At 48.5% G+C, this 15,281-nt stretch overlaps 1 protein-coding gene across 1 annotated transcript in view; it reads right to left on the reverse strand.

Annotated features, from left to right (window-relative positions):
• SARS1 (seryl-tRNA synthetase 1) overlaps positions 1-15,281 on the reverse strand; it is a 214,531-nt gene that overhangs the window by 72,367 nt on the left and 126,883 nt on the right. Inside the window, exon 8 of the mRNA XM_085643409.1 lies at positions 15-144. Coding sequence (XP_085499535.1) covers positions 15-144 — 130 coding nt within the window. The remainder of the gene's footprint in view (positions 1-14; positions 145-15,281) is intronic.

Below are 15,281 nucleotides of genomic sequence, written 5' to 3' on the forward strand. Positions count from 1 at the left end.
CTTATATTACATACCTGAGACGATATTAACAATGCGGTAAGGGATGCCAAGGGACTGGTAGAACTCCTCTGCTGTTCCGATCATCTCATCGAAAAGTTCCCAAGACTTGTTATCATGAGGTGATGCATAGACAAACTGTTCTATCTGAGGAGAGAGGGGGACAATATTGACATCATTGTTTTCTCAAGATTGGTCACAGATCACAAGAGACAACATTAATAGGATGAACACATTATTATAGCTGCATTAAAGCCTTACTCTTGGGCAAGTATTTAGTAGTCAACACGCACCATACTCCACAGTGCATCCCAAAAATATTTTTGCCACATTTTCCCCTTTAAAACTGCAATGAATTTGTGCTCACACAAATAATTACTAGATTTTTATGTTGATTTAGATTGATGCAACATTTGTTCCATTTAGACCCAGTGTTTAAAGGACGTGCAAAACGAGGCTAGGGTATGGAGTTTGTCCTGAGGACATTCCATGAATCCAAGAGGCTGAAATAAAGACGTATATCAGAGATCCACAATGCTTTATCTACTCTTATTGTGAAGAGAACCTCGGCATACGCTAGTCTGGCAAACAAGTAGTTTGCACCAGATTAGCAAAGCAAGAAACCCCAAAAAGGAACAAGTAAAAAGTCATCCTTCGGATTAACTGTAAACAATTTTCATAGTACTGCTTTGAAATGGGAAAAAAATATTGAACAATCGCAGGTATTTGTTAACGAAGACAAAAACATCACATATAACCTGTAAAGGATTTCTTTTAAAGAACTGTAGTTCACAAGTCAGTGGCAGAGGCTCTTTAAAGGAGATCATCTTTTTCCTGCCCTTAGTGAGCGGAAGTGAATCAGGTAGCGGTGATCGGGACTACTGGGTGTATTAAAATAGCCTAGAGATGATAATGTTATATTCCTTTTAGTCTGTTTTAGTGATCTTTGGAAAGGTTAGAAACTGGTGTGGACCAACTGAACATTAGTTATTCTTAGGTTCTAGTGTGAGGTCTACATGCTTTCCGCCTTCTTGACCCCACCATCTGTCAAGTGACATTTCTCCAGGACCCAAATATATGTAACCCTACTATTTTTATAAGGAGCCTATAGGCTGTCTGTTGAATATAGACTATCAGAAATTCTTGTGTGTTGTTCACTACCACCAATGTAGGTTAGGGATCTCTATAGAACATCATACTAATTGGCACTCTGTAATTATCCAGCACCTTAAATGCTGAAGAGGCCATGAGCTGTTACATCCTAGATCAGTGTTCCTCAATCTGTGGGCCATGAAACGATTTTTGGTGTGTCGTGAAAGTCCAAGCAATAAATTAAGATATTTTTCCTTCTCTATATTGAACTTGTCCCATTTGCTGCGCTTCAAAGACAGAGGTCAAATGTCAGGCTACGTCTTCGGACAATTTCTTTATTTATTTTTAACATGGGGATTAAGGATTACAAACTCTTCTCACCTTGCAGTCAGACAAATAAAAGTTAAGTGAATTGTGTGACAATCCTGCTGCTAGACACAGTATGAAAGCAGACGAACTGTAAATACCTGTAAATTAACTGTACACATTCAGCAGTTAAGAAAGCAAAAATGGAGGTAAGTCTCTGCAAATTTAGCGGCCATTTCAATGGAAAATGTGCTCTCTGTAAATGGCAGAGTGCTGTCACACGATGCTTTAGTAACATTTAAACAATTGCCAACCTCACTTCTATTAAAGCTAAATGGGTTGCAAAAGTTTCTTGTTCTAAAAAGTGGGTCTTGGTTCTAAAGAGTTACGGAAGTGCTGTTGTAGATGCTAACTTTTGATCCTACACCCATTGTACCATCATTTAATGCTGCTCTTCCTTACCGCATAGTGTGCCCCCCTACGTAGCCTACTATATACCTGTTTATTGTATTACTCTCCTTGACTAATTTTGTGAGAAAGTGGCTCTGTATATACTGTTCCCAAATAGGTACAGTGTGTACAGAGTCCACAGTCCCCAGAGGTTTGGCAGAAGTTAAAGTTAGATATAACCTTACTCTCTAAAGTGGTAGCTTGGTCGAGCAGTAAGGCAGTATCAGAGGACAGTGTAAAGCATTTGTTGCACACACTCAGTCAGCAAATGGTCTCACACACTCAAAAACTGAACTCTAGGCCAATGGTTTGTATAAAAAAAAATATGGTTGTTTTATTTTAGAACCAACAATAGGTATCAAAATATACTTTCTCAGAATGAGATGCTTTACTTAAATACTTTGCAATAGGCAATTGACTTTTGCAGATAATAGTTACAGTTTTGTTGCAATAGGCAACACAATTTCAAACACAATAATACATTGAGCTCAATGGGAATTTTAAGTTATGTGCACTCGATTACTTTCAGGATTACTTTTTTAACTCCAGGACTGGATACTAGATTCAGTCCTGGGACAGTTCTTGGAAACAAGTGAGTAAATTCGTTTTGGTTACTGTGGTGATTTTTAAACAGTATTTTGCTATTTTAAAAGTTGAAAAACTTTTGCTAATCAAATTACCGATATTATCCTATGGAAGGAAATTCACTTAGATCCAGCACTAGTGTACCACCTGTAAGCAGTTGAGAAACTGCGTTTAAGTTACACAGGTGATTAAGGAATATTTATAAGTTTGCATTATCGACACTTAGAGGAAATTTCATAGAAAAACAGTCAACGGTTTCCTATGGGAGAAAATTAAAGTTACGGGTAAAGTATGTTCTCGTTACTTTTGTAATCCAGTGCTGGGCTCCTAGGCTCAGTACTGGGGCATCTATCTAAAACCGGTAAGTAATTAAGTTTTCACAGTTGGTACGATTTTTAAAGAATATTTGTAGTTTGCAAAAATCGACACTTAGAAGAAATTTCACAGAAAAACAGTCAATGGTTTCCTATGGGAGAAAATTGAGTTAGTGGTAAGTACGGTTGTAAGTACTTTTCCGTGTCAGTGCTAGGCACCAAAATCCAGCACTGGGATCTCTCCTAATAGCAGGTGAGTATTTCCGTATTCGTTACTCGGTTGATTTTAGGTGAATATTTTAAAGTTTAGAAACTCCACACTTGAAGCCAGTCAATGTTACCCTATAGAAGAAAAGTGAGTTATCGGCTTTTGGGTAAGTACTCGACTGGAAGAGTTAAGGTTCTGGGTATAGACTCAAGGGTCTCCCAGGGTCAGGTAAGTGCAGTTGTTACACCCTCAACGGCACAGGGGCAGCCGGGTGCAGAGTGAGTTAGGCCCAATGTTATCCTATGGGAGGCAGGAGGTCTTGGTTGGTGGCTGCTAACTAACAGGCCACGCGGCTGTGGGAGCTGAACTCCTGGTCACTTGCTCAGGGCAAATGGGGACGTATGTAGGAGTAGAAGTTGCACTGCCAGTGCCACTCGGGCGGCTGGGTGCAGGGTGCTTTTGAGCCTTCGGGCGCTCAATGGATTTCAGTGGGAAAGCTCAGGACGAACAAAGGCTGCAAGCTCGGGGACGAAGATTCTTCAGGTGCCACCACCACTTCGAGAGGTAAGTTGGGTAGTTGGAGGATAGGTAGGTACCCAGGAGTTGGGCACAGGGGGCCGCAGGGCGCCAGGGTGCCTTTTGATGTCGGGAAATCTTACCCTCTGTTGATCGCGGTTGGGGGGGGGGGGTCCCTGGTTCTGAGGCTGCAGGCGTCGTCAGGAGCGTCGAGGTGGGTCCTTGGGTGCCGGATTCGGGGTCACAGTCGCCGGGGGGACGTCCTTGGGGTCTCTGTCCACTCCAGCACAGGCCAGGCTTGGCAGGTGCAGAGTGTGTAGGGTTCGCGGTTCCGGGCTGATGCCAGGGGTTACAAACTTGCTTTGAGAAGAGCCACTGCTCATGGGAGTCCCAGGTGCTCAGAGTCACAAGGTAGCCAGGTCCTCCGGGGTGTGTGAGGTTGCTGGCCGCAGGAGGTGCCGGGATTTAACAGGAGCAGGTTCGTGGGTCGACAGGCCGGTAGGGTTGGGGCCAAAGCAGTTGGTGTCTTCCTCTTCTTAGCAGCTGCACGGCAGGCCTTCTTTCTTCTTGTTCTTCTTTGCTAGTTTAGAATCTGGAATCTGGGAAAGGAAGGTTCAGGGTGCCCCTAAATACTAGATTTAGGGGTGTTACAGGTAGGTAAAGGGCAGGGACAATGGGTACCTGCCCTGGGGTGGGTACACCCCCTATCCTGCCACCCTCCTGTGGGAGGGGGGCAGTAGCCTAGTCCTGATTGGGCAGGGCTTCCCATCTTCAAGATGGCGAGAGCCCGGAGATGTGCTTCACCTCGCCTTTCCCACCTGAGGGGTGGGGTTGGCAGAAGCTGGCACAACCCCTGTCCTTACTTGGGGTTTCCGGCCAGTCTTCTCGCCAGAGTGGGGGTCAGAAACGGTGGGGGCCAGTTGCTGAGTACAGCAAGTGGCCTGGAGAAGCTCACAAAGGCGGTATGCCTTTGAAGCTTCCCCCTGCCCATCCTGGGGGAGGAGACTTAGCACCTCACCCAGGATGTGCATTGTTGCAGGCCCAGGAGACCGGGGGCTCTCCACCCAGGGGTCCAGCAACATGTCTGCTGTGTGGCAGCCTAGGCAGCCTCTCAGACAAGACATGGATTGTAGGTTAGGTTTCAGGGGGCATCTCTAAGATGCCCTCTGCAGTGCTTTCTACATTAAATCCCACACTGGCATCAGTGTGGGTTTAATGTGCTGAGAAGTTTGATACCAAACTTCTCAGTCTTCAGTGTTGCCATTATGGTGCTGTTGAGTTCGTGTTTGATGAGCTCCCAGCACCATATACTCTTAAATGGCAGCACTGCACTTACAGTGCCCAGGAATGGACCTGGGTACTGTAGGGGCACATGGCTCATGCTCCTGTGCCCACACCACTGGCATAGGGCACCCAGCTAGAAGAGTGGCTGATGTATGCCAGGGCAGTGTACGTTGTGGGCATGGCACACAGGGATGTGTGCCATGTTGACTCTGTTTTGTCTTGTACCCCGACACTCAGCCTGCAAGGGCAGTGTGTTTGTGTTAGGGTACAGGGCCTCTAAGGGTAGCACAATAAGTGCTGCAGCCCTTAGAGTCCTTCCCTGGTCACAAGGTTCTGGGTACCTAGGGTACCATTTACCAGGGGCTGACATGTGGCCAGGGTTTGCCAATTTGGGTTTTAGGTTTTTAGGGAAGAAACATAGGCCCTGGGCACCTGATTGTACTTTGAGTGTGCCCTGGGCTCCTGCCAATCAGCAATTCAGCAAAAAGGGGGGGCATACCAGGATTTTTCCTGTTTTTTTATTTTGTATTCTTACTTGATGTCAACATTGCATTCATGTCCTTCCTTCCATACTTTTGTAATGCGCTCTGATATAATTCGGGATCTTGTTCGCACTATAAAAAACTTTATAAATAAATAACTCTTAGACAATGCTTACAGCCAACTGATGAGGTCAGCTGAGAAGACAGGAAAGGAGCAGACTTAACATGTAGCTTTGTACCCTGGAGCATATGTACCTCAGGCCACACATTGTAACCATCTAGAGACTTCAAACACTCTCCTGGTTTGAAGGGCTCCAATAAGTTAACATGAGTAACGGCACAGATTAGCAGTCCCAGACAAAAAGGAAGCTTCAGGTGTGTTCAACCTTTGTGCGTGGCTGATGATTAAAACAGATATTTGTATAGCTGGATGACAGAGCTTGGATCACTCAAACCAAGTGCAGCAACCACTGTATGCCGTGTACATTTAACACAATAAAAAAGCTCAAACACAGCATGCTGTTGAAAGTAATGAAAGGTCAGTCAACTAGGGATGACTCAATTGTGCATGAAGTGAGAAACATTTCTTGCGACTACAGGTGAAAGTCTTTTTTGCACGGACTCAACTATTAAAATGTGGATCAGAAGGGAACTGAATGCTGTGCTCTCTGTAGCAGTACTGCCACCAATCTCAAAATACTTAAAGAAACCATTAAACTGCTTCCAAACTACTTGCCATGGAAAATATCAGCATACAAAAATCATTCTCTATGACTAGGCCCACACATTATTCCTGATGTATGACATTACCACGCATGCCTTTAATAATGCCTTTACCACGCATATGCGTTTAACACACAGGGAAGTATAAATAAGGTAAATAAATAAATATATATATTTCTCACTTAAAAAACCAAAGGTTACAGCGATGTTATAGTTAGGAAATAGAATTTGAGATGTCAGTGAAGTCACCGATCATGTCCTGAGGGATGTAATATGTGAGTTCATAAGCAGTGCATTGCAGGGGCGTAAGTTATAGTTAGCTCAGGTAACTAGAACGGCTGAATTTCACTGGTTTTGTAAGAGTAAAATCTCAGACTAACTATAACGTCCCTGTAACCTTTGGTATTTTCCATGGATTTCAAAGGTTTTTTAATTCTATTTCCTAATTATAATGTTCCTATAACCTTTGTTTTTTTCAGTGAATTTCTAAGATTTTTCAAATTCTATTTCCTAACTTTCCCCCAGGGTCCCCCTTTTTAAATTTTTTATTTTATTTAAAAAAGAGGGGGCACTGGCGTGGCTTGGATACCCATCACGGCGGTCGTCTGTTAGACAAGCTCTGTCCAATCAAGCCCAAAATCAGTCTTTAACCCCCATGGGGTGGACCACAGACCAGTGGTTCCCGGCAGAAACACCCCCGATCCACGAATTAGAGCCAGGGGAGGTGGCACACCGAGCTGCAGCACGACCTGGCCTCGCAGGCTGCGGTCTGGATGCTGGGTCTACATTGCCTCGCAACTGTCCAGAGGGTGCAAGTGCCGAAGACAGAAGGCGTGGCCCACCGGGACACAGCCCGAGCGGAGGCTGAACATTGTGCTGCCCAGCTGGAGCTCCTGTGGCGAGGCCGTGTGCGGTATGGTGCATGCACGGCCTGGAGTGTTGCGGCCCCGGTGCTGCAGGACTCATAAGTGGAGCTGGGCCCAGCAGCGGCCAACGAAAAACACGTGATCGTTGGCAGACCCTGCGTTACGGCACCAGCACAGTCGTCGGCACATACAGCATCGGCCACAGCCCTTCACCCCCTGGAGCCCGTGGCGGAGGCTTAATCTCAACTACTCGGGCGGCAGTCTGGCTGTGGCGCAACGGGCTTACTGTACTGGCCCGTCTGTAGAGGCTGTGCCCGGGGCCTCCCCCTCCAGATCTGATGTGATGCTTGGGCCGGATTTTAGCCTGGGAGTGAAGCAGACACCACACCTAACCTCTCACGGCCCACTTCACCTACATCCTTGAACCATGGCCCCCAACCCTTGAGTGCCTTGAGTGTTGGCCCGATGCCTCCTTGATATGCCGACACGACTGCAGTGAGGTGGGCCCGCAGTGTGGGGCTGATTTCTACGACTTTGGGCGCGCTGCAGAACCACGCTCCTCCTGAGTTGCGGGAGGAGCTTGGGGACTGAATCCTGGACTGGGTAATAGAGATACTTGAGGACCTGCTGACTTTGAGGATATCTCACCTCCCGAACGCCTAACAGAGAGCGATTGGAAGACCCAGAGTCTACATCAACAGGATTGCATGTGGGTGGGCGCTCTGAGCAGAGGGTCTGGTAAGGGTTCCCACTTTACGGTCCCTCCCCGGGTTGCAGAGGCAGTCGGGCTAGGCCCGGTACAGCTTGCGGCCTAGATTGGGCTGGTTCCGTGAGACTCGGCCTGCAGTAACACACCCAGACATACTCCTCAAGGTACCCAGAATGGCGACCTGTCCTGTTGTGGTACCCGCTCGTGGAACAACGCAGGGAAAGGCCACACCTAGACCCCGAGCTGCTCTTCCAATCACCATGACGAAGGATAAGCCCACCGGCCCCACCACAAAGTAGAGCACCTTCGATCAGTTCACCACCACCCCTGGCGGTGCGGCAGTGCTGAGGGTGGGCCCCATCCCACACAAGGCTACCCTACAGGCCGCGATCACCCAGGCCTGTGACACACTGGATGCAAAGATCAGTGGAGTGGGCTCAGAAATCTCATTTTTAAGACAAGACCTCAGGAAAGCAGCTGACCGCATTACTGAAGCCGAGACCAGGGTATCGTTCGTGGAAGATACCGTTACAACTCTACAACAAAAGGTCCACAAACTCACGGTGATAGCGCAAGAACTGGCCTCCCGGGTGGAAGATGTGGAGGGCCGCTCACGGTGAAATAACACTTGCCTAATTGGCTTCCTGGAGGGATGCGAAGGCACCTCAATGGAATGCTTCATTACACAAAAGCTAAAATCCATCCTGCCAGAAGACTCCTGTTTCGTTGTGGAGCGGGCCCACCTGGCACTGACTCGGAAGGCTCCCCGGGGAACACTCTCGCCCCTGTCATTGCTAAACTATTGAACTATATGGACCGGGACTCCATCCTCCAGGGGTCACAAAGAGAAAGTAGTCTATAACTTGAACACCATCATGCTCCCCCCCACCCTATATTAGACTGGTCCAACAGCAACACCAGTTCTTAACCATGGCTAAGCGCAAGCTCGGCGAGCTTAACATCCAGTACATGTTACTATACCCGACCTGCATGCGTGTCATTTCTAAGTCCGGAGGCGATTTTTGATTGGACAGACGATACTGTTCATCAAGCCACACACTCCGCTTTTGCTGGGATCCGACTCTTCACAAGGCACCCAAAGAAAAAACGCATGAAAATGTCCAACTCCAAGAGACAGCACTGATCACGATTCAACTGGTGATCTCAGGCACAGGTTGACGAGTCCTGACCGCTGGGAAGATGTCCCTGACTCTCAGCTATGATCTCCGGACATTGACATGCGCTCGCTCTGAGTATATGGTCCTTCGATAGATCACCACCAGGCTTAAGATCTAGGATTAACACCTCCACCATACCCTGAACAATTATGGTTGAGCATATTGGGAAGTTGTGGAACCAGCACATTGGGAGGTTGTGGAACCATTGGCGGAAACTCTCTGGGGTCCCCCGTTTGGGGTGCCGGGAGTTTTACTGTCGCAACAGATACTTCAGGTTTGAGGAAGTATTGGTATGAGAGGGGAGGGGGGGGGGCGGGGGTTGAAGATAAACTTTTTTTTTTTTTTTAATACAAATGTTTGCACAGTTCAGGCACAGGCACACAGATACAGTCGTTCCTCCACATAAATCTCACTTCCGGCATCCCCCTGACACATAGATGGCCACACACACCAGTAACACTCACATGGGTGGACTTAACATTCTTAAGAGACCCAAAGCCCTGTAAGACCATATCCGAGACCACCTAGACGCACCAATCCCTCTAGAAGAGCGTGGTGCGGCCCTATTGGGCATACGTCCAGGCCGCGCACCAGGTCCCAACGGGTTCCCGAGTGATCCTGCAGTCCCCCCGAATTGGCGCCATGCAGAAATTGTGGTGTTCCTCAAAACCGGGGCGCCCTTCTGAGGAGCCCTCCTCGTACCGCCCCCTTTCTCCTTTAAACTTCAAAGCTAAACTGCTGGGCAAGGTACTTGCAGATCGCGTCCGTACGCAAATCCACAAGCTTGTCCATCTGGATCAGGCGGGCTGTATGCATTAGAGATTCATTAGACAACGCCATTGCGAAGGCCCCAGAGCCCCCCCATTGCTGAATTCTGGATTGTGTCCCCCAACCAGATGCCGTGGGCTTCATCAGTCAGCAACTGATGCAGTTGTTGCACAAGAAGGCGGCAGCGTCTTGCTTCAGAGTCCATGCCCTCCCTTACCTTGGTCTCTGGGTCGCGCTGGCAATTCTCCAAGTCCACTAGTTGTGTGAGGCAGCGATGGTGTAGCACCCCCTGAGTCGAACCATGTTTTGGACACACTGTAAGGAACCATACGGTGACCCCCTGCAGCAGGAATTCGACTGGTCAATTGAGGCATCCGAAAGAATTGCATTCTATGCAGATAATGTGCTGTTTTTCCTTACAGATCCGGGATTCTCCGGCCCAAGAATCCTACAAATTCTCCGGGTGTTTGGGGAAACATCAGATGTGGGCGCTAATCCATCCAAGTCAGTGTTGTTCCCAATCTGCGGAGACCAGGGGAGAGGAACATGGGCAGCTCAATTATCCCACACCACAGAGGGTTTACAATACCTTGGCGTATTTATCTCACTAAGTCGACAGCCCTGCCTTGTCCCCCGGCGCCACATTTAAAATGGTATCTCTACCACGTATACTATACCGGGTTCAGAACCACCCCTATGAGATTCTACATTAGTGGTTCTGACAGGTGTAAGCACTTCTTAACCACTTTCTACAGGACGGCAGGACTTTTAGGGTAGCGCTACAAACCTGCACACAATCGATGTAATGCGAGGCCGGCAAATCTATCAAACCCTAATCACACACAATTATACATCATTAAACAATGCGCGCATGGCATGGGAGACAGACATTCCGGACCTCACAGAAGACGACTGGACAGAGGCTCTAGCGAGTCCACGGGGCTCAGCTACTGCGACGCAATACCGCTTGATTCAATTCTAATATGTGCATTATTATACACAATCCAGTTTCTGGCGCATGGGAGTTATACCGTTCCTCACATATCTCAGATGTGGCAAGGAGGAAGGGACTTTCTTTTACACGGTATGGAGCTGTAGGGCTCTTCAACCATATTGGCAAAAGGTTTCAGCTTGCCTAGAGAGGGTGTTATCCTGGCATCTCACCCCAAGTTACTACACAGTACAGAAGGGATTGGTGGGAACCACTACAAACAGCACCTCTTGTTCCTGGGTCTCACGCTAGCCGAGAGGGACAGAGTCCAAGTCTGGAAAGGGACTGTGCCGCCTTCTATGGGGGCTTGGAACAGCGCCATTGACCGATGTATAGGGGCAGAGTTAGCCGTGTTGAGGTTGCCCACATAAACATAAGAAGGTCTGGTCCCGCTGGGCAACATACAGAGGCATAGACATACCTTCTACACAACCAATAGACCGATCATAAAGCAGTAAACATATACATCAGTTACCGCCACCCTCTTTTATAACAGACTCGGCCATATAAGAAAACATTTACAATTCCCCCCTCCCCCCCCCCACCCGAGGCTGGGGAGCGATTGGTACAGCCAGTGCCATGGTTGTGGTTTAGTTAGTTTGCATTTTACAGACTCATGTTGATGCGTGGTATACTGTTACCCTGTAGTAAGATTTCTACCTGCATTTCTGTAATCGGCTCCGAACGCTATGTACCGCAAAAACAATCCAATAAAATGTGTTTAAAAAAATTATTAAAAAAGGGAGGGGCCGCGTGGTCCCCTACCGGGCATATTTCGGCCTCGGGACCCCATCCCCTGGGGCCCGGCCTCTAGTCTGGGTGCCCTGGTCCCACCCACGGCACCCAGACACTATTGGGGACCGTGAGGGAGCCTGAAGGCCCCTGCCGGCTTCCCGCATCCTGCAAGATCTGGCATTGCTTTTTTGCCTGTTTCGCAGCTCCCTCTGTCCAAAAGCAATTCTACTCCACTTCTAGGAAGGGAGAGCACTTTCTTTCCTCTCGCTTACCAGAAGCGGAGCAGAGTTTTCTGTGGCTTGGCGGAAGCGGTGAAGCTCCTGCCAAGCCATAGCAAACTGCAGAATCCCAGGGGTGGGCACCCCGGGACATTGCAGGAGCCGGCCCTGGGGTGGGGGTGTGTGTGATGGTCCTTCTTTGGCACGTAGCCCCTCCCCCCCCCCCCGCTCACATTTCTTTAAAAAAAACAAATGTGGCCTTGGGATGGCCTCCCCATTGCATTAGCCACAGGGAGGTGATGGTCCCCTGGGCTGTGGTGAAGAGCATAAGGGCCTTTACCGCACGTATTTAATAATTAGCCTCGGGGGGTGGTGGTGGGGCTGATTGGTAGATCCGGGGAAATGGCGGACCACAGGTTGGGGAGCTGCCACATTGGTACCCCCGCATAATTAAACAAGAGTTTTCATATGCAATAGGTCTTGCATTTTTTAATTGGAGCTGTTGACATTGTAAATGGTAATGTTTTACACGCATGTGCTTTTTTTTTAATGTAGTGTATGTATGTATTGTGTAGTGGAAATATGTTTTTATTTGTTAGTTGTGTATTTGTGTGTGGTGTGAATTGTATTTGTGTAGTGTATTTATGTGGTAGGTGTAAGAAAGTGGGTTTCTGTTGCAGTAACCCCCCCTTTTTTGCCTAATAGCTGATGCACTTTTCCTTATTGTGCCCTGGGCTCCTGCCAATCAGGTGCCCAGGGCCTGTGTTCCTTCCCTAAAAACTGCCTAACAGCCAAAACCCAAATTGGCAAACCCTGGCCACATGTCAGCCCCTGGTAAATGGTACCCTAGGTACCCAGGGCCTTGTGACCAGGGAAGGCCTCTAAGGGCTGCAGCACTCATTGTGCCACCCTTCGAGGCCCTGTACCCTAACACACACACACTGCTCTTGCAGGCTGAGTGTCTGGATACAAGACAAATCAGAGAGTCGACATGGCACACATCCCTGTGTGCCATGCCCACAACCTACACTGCCCTGGCATACATCAGCCACCCCTCTAGCTGGGTGCCCTATCCCAGTGGTGTGGACACAGAGGCAGGAGCCCTGTGCCCCTACAGTACCCAGGTCCATTCCTGGGTCCTGTAAGTGCAGTGCTGCCAGCTAAGAGTATATGGTGCTGGGAGCTTGTCAAACACGAACTCCACAGCACCATAATGGCAGCACTGAAGACTGAGAAGTTTGGTATCAAACTGCTCAGCACATTAAATCCACACTGATGCCAGTGTGTGATTTAATGTACAAAGCACCACAGAGGGCATCTTAGAGAGGCCCCCTGAAACCTAAACCTACAATCCACGTCTGTTCTGAGGCTGGCTAGGCTGCCACACAGCAGACATGTTGCTGGACCCCTGGGTAGTAGAGCCCCTGATCTCCTGGGTCTGCAACAATGCACATCCTGGGCGAGGTGCTAAATCTCCTCCCCCAGGATGGGCAGGGGGAAGCTTCAAAGGCATTCCGCATCTGTGAGCTTCCCCAGGCCACTGCAACCCCCCACTCTGGCGGGAAGCTTGGCCGGAAACCCCAAATAAGGACAGGGTATGTGCCAGCCTGCCAACCCCACCCCTCAGGTGGGGGAGGCGAGGTGAAGCACATCTCCGGGCTCTCGCCATCTTGAAGATGGGAAGCCCTGCCCAATCAGGACTAGGCTCCTGCCCCCCTCCCACAGGAGAGAGGCAGGATAGGGGGTGTACCCACCCCAGGACAGGGACCCATTGGCCCCTGCCCTTCACCTACCTGTAACGCCCCTAAATCTAGTATTTAGGGGCACCCTGAACCTTCCTTCCCCAGATTCCAGATTCCAAACTACAAAGAAGAGCAAGAAGAAAGAAGACCTGCCCTGCAGCTGCTAAAAAGAGGAAGACACCAACTGCTTTGGCCCCAGCCCTACCGGCCTGTCGACCCTCGAACCTGCTCCTACTCCAACCCGGCATCTCTTGTGGCCAGCAACCTCACAAACCCCGGAGGACCTGGCTACCTCTTGGCTCTAAGCCCTGGGACTCCCATGAGTAGAGGCTCTACTCGAAACCTATCTCTAACCCCTGGCAGCAGCCCGGAACCGCGAACCCAGCACACTCTGCACCAGCCGAGCCTGGCCAGTGCCGGAGTGAACATAGACCCTGAGGACGACCCCACGGCGACTGTGACCCTGAGTCCGGCACCCAAGGACCTCCCTCGACACTCCTGAAGAAGCCTGCAGCCTCAGAACAAAATCCCCCCCCCCCAACCGCGACCAACAGAGGGTAAGATTTCCCGACACCTAAAGGCAACCCTGCACACGGCGCCCCACGGCCCCCTGTGCCCAATCCCGGGGTACTTACCTATCCTCCAACTACCCAACTTACCTCTGGAAGTGGTGGTGGCACCTGAAGAGTCCTCGTCCCCGAGCTTGCAGTCTTTTTCTAAACCGGAGATTACCCATTGAAATCCATTGAGCGCCCAAAGGCTCAAAAGCCCTCTGCACCCAGCCGCCCGAGTGGCCCTGGCAGCGAAAACTCTACACCTACCTACTTCCCCACTTGCCCTGAGTAAGTGACCAGGAGCCCAGCTCCCACAGCCGCGTGGCTTGCCAGACAGCAGCCACCAAACAAGGCCGCCCTATCCCTCATAGGATAACATTGGGCCTACCTCTCTCTGCACCCGGCCGCCCTAGAGCCGCTGAGGGTGAACCAACTGTACCTACCTGCCCCTGGGAGACACCCCCCCCCCCCCCCCCGAGTCTGTGGCCAGAACCTCAACTCTGCCAGTCGAGTACTTACCCTTAAACCGCAAACTCTATTTTCCTCATAGGGTAACATTGACAGGCTTTTTCCTGAAATTTCTTCTAAGTGTGGACTTTTCAAATCTTCAAATATTCACCAAAAATCAGCCGAGTAACAAGAACGAATTTACTCACCTGTTCCTAGGTGAACTCCCAGTGCTGGATCTTGGTGCCCAGCACTGACTCTGAAAAATACCTTCAACTGTACTTACCCTTAACTAAATTTTCTTCCATAGGAAACCATTGACTGTTTTTCTGTGAAATTTCTTCTAAGTGTCGATTTCTGCAATCTTTGAATATTCTTCAAAAATCGTATAACATCTGAAAACGTAATTACTTACCTGTTTTGGATAAAGGTCCCAGTACTGAGTCTAGGCGCCCAGTACTGGATTACAAGAACATACTGTACCTGTAACCTGAATTTTCTTCCATAGGGAATCACTGACTGTTTTCTCTGAAATATTTCCTAAGTGTCAACTTTTAAAATTGCTAAATATTGTTTAAAAATCATTACAGTAATTAAGTAGACTTTCATCACTTGATTCTGAGTACTGACCCAGGACTGAATCTAGGATCCAATCCTGGAATTCCAAAAGTAATCCTAAAAGTAATCTGTGGCAAATAACATGAAACTTCCATTGAACTGAATGCATTATTGTGTTTAAAATAGTGTTGCCTATTGCAACCACTTGTAACTGTTTACAAAAGTCAATTACATCTTGCAAAAGTATTTATATAAAGCATCTCATTCTGAGAAAGTATATTTTAATTCCAATTGTTGGTTCTAAAATAAAACAAGCATATATTTTTTATATATAAACCATTGGCCTAGAGTTCAGTTATTGAGTGTGTGAGACCATTTGCTGACTGAGTGTGTACAACAAATGCTTTACACTGTCCTCTGATACTGCCTTACTGCTCGACCAAGCTACCACTTTAGAGAGTAAGGTTATATCTAACTTTAGCCTCTGTCAAACCCTTGGGTATTGTGGACTCTGTACACCCGGTACCTATTTGGGAACAGTATATACAGAGCCACTTT

This window comes from Triturus cristatus, chromosome 1_1 (genome assembly GCF_964204655.1).
Source record: "Triturus cristatus chromosome 1_1, aTriCri1.1, whole genome shotgun sequence".
Classification (NCBI taxonomy): Eukaryota; Metazoa; Chordata; class Amphibia; order Caudata; family Salamandridae; genus Triturus; species Triturus cristatus.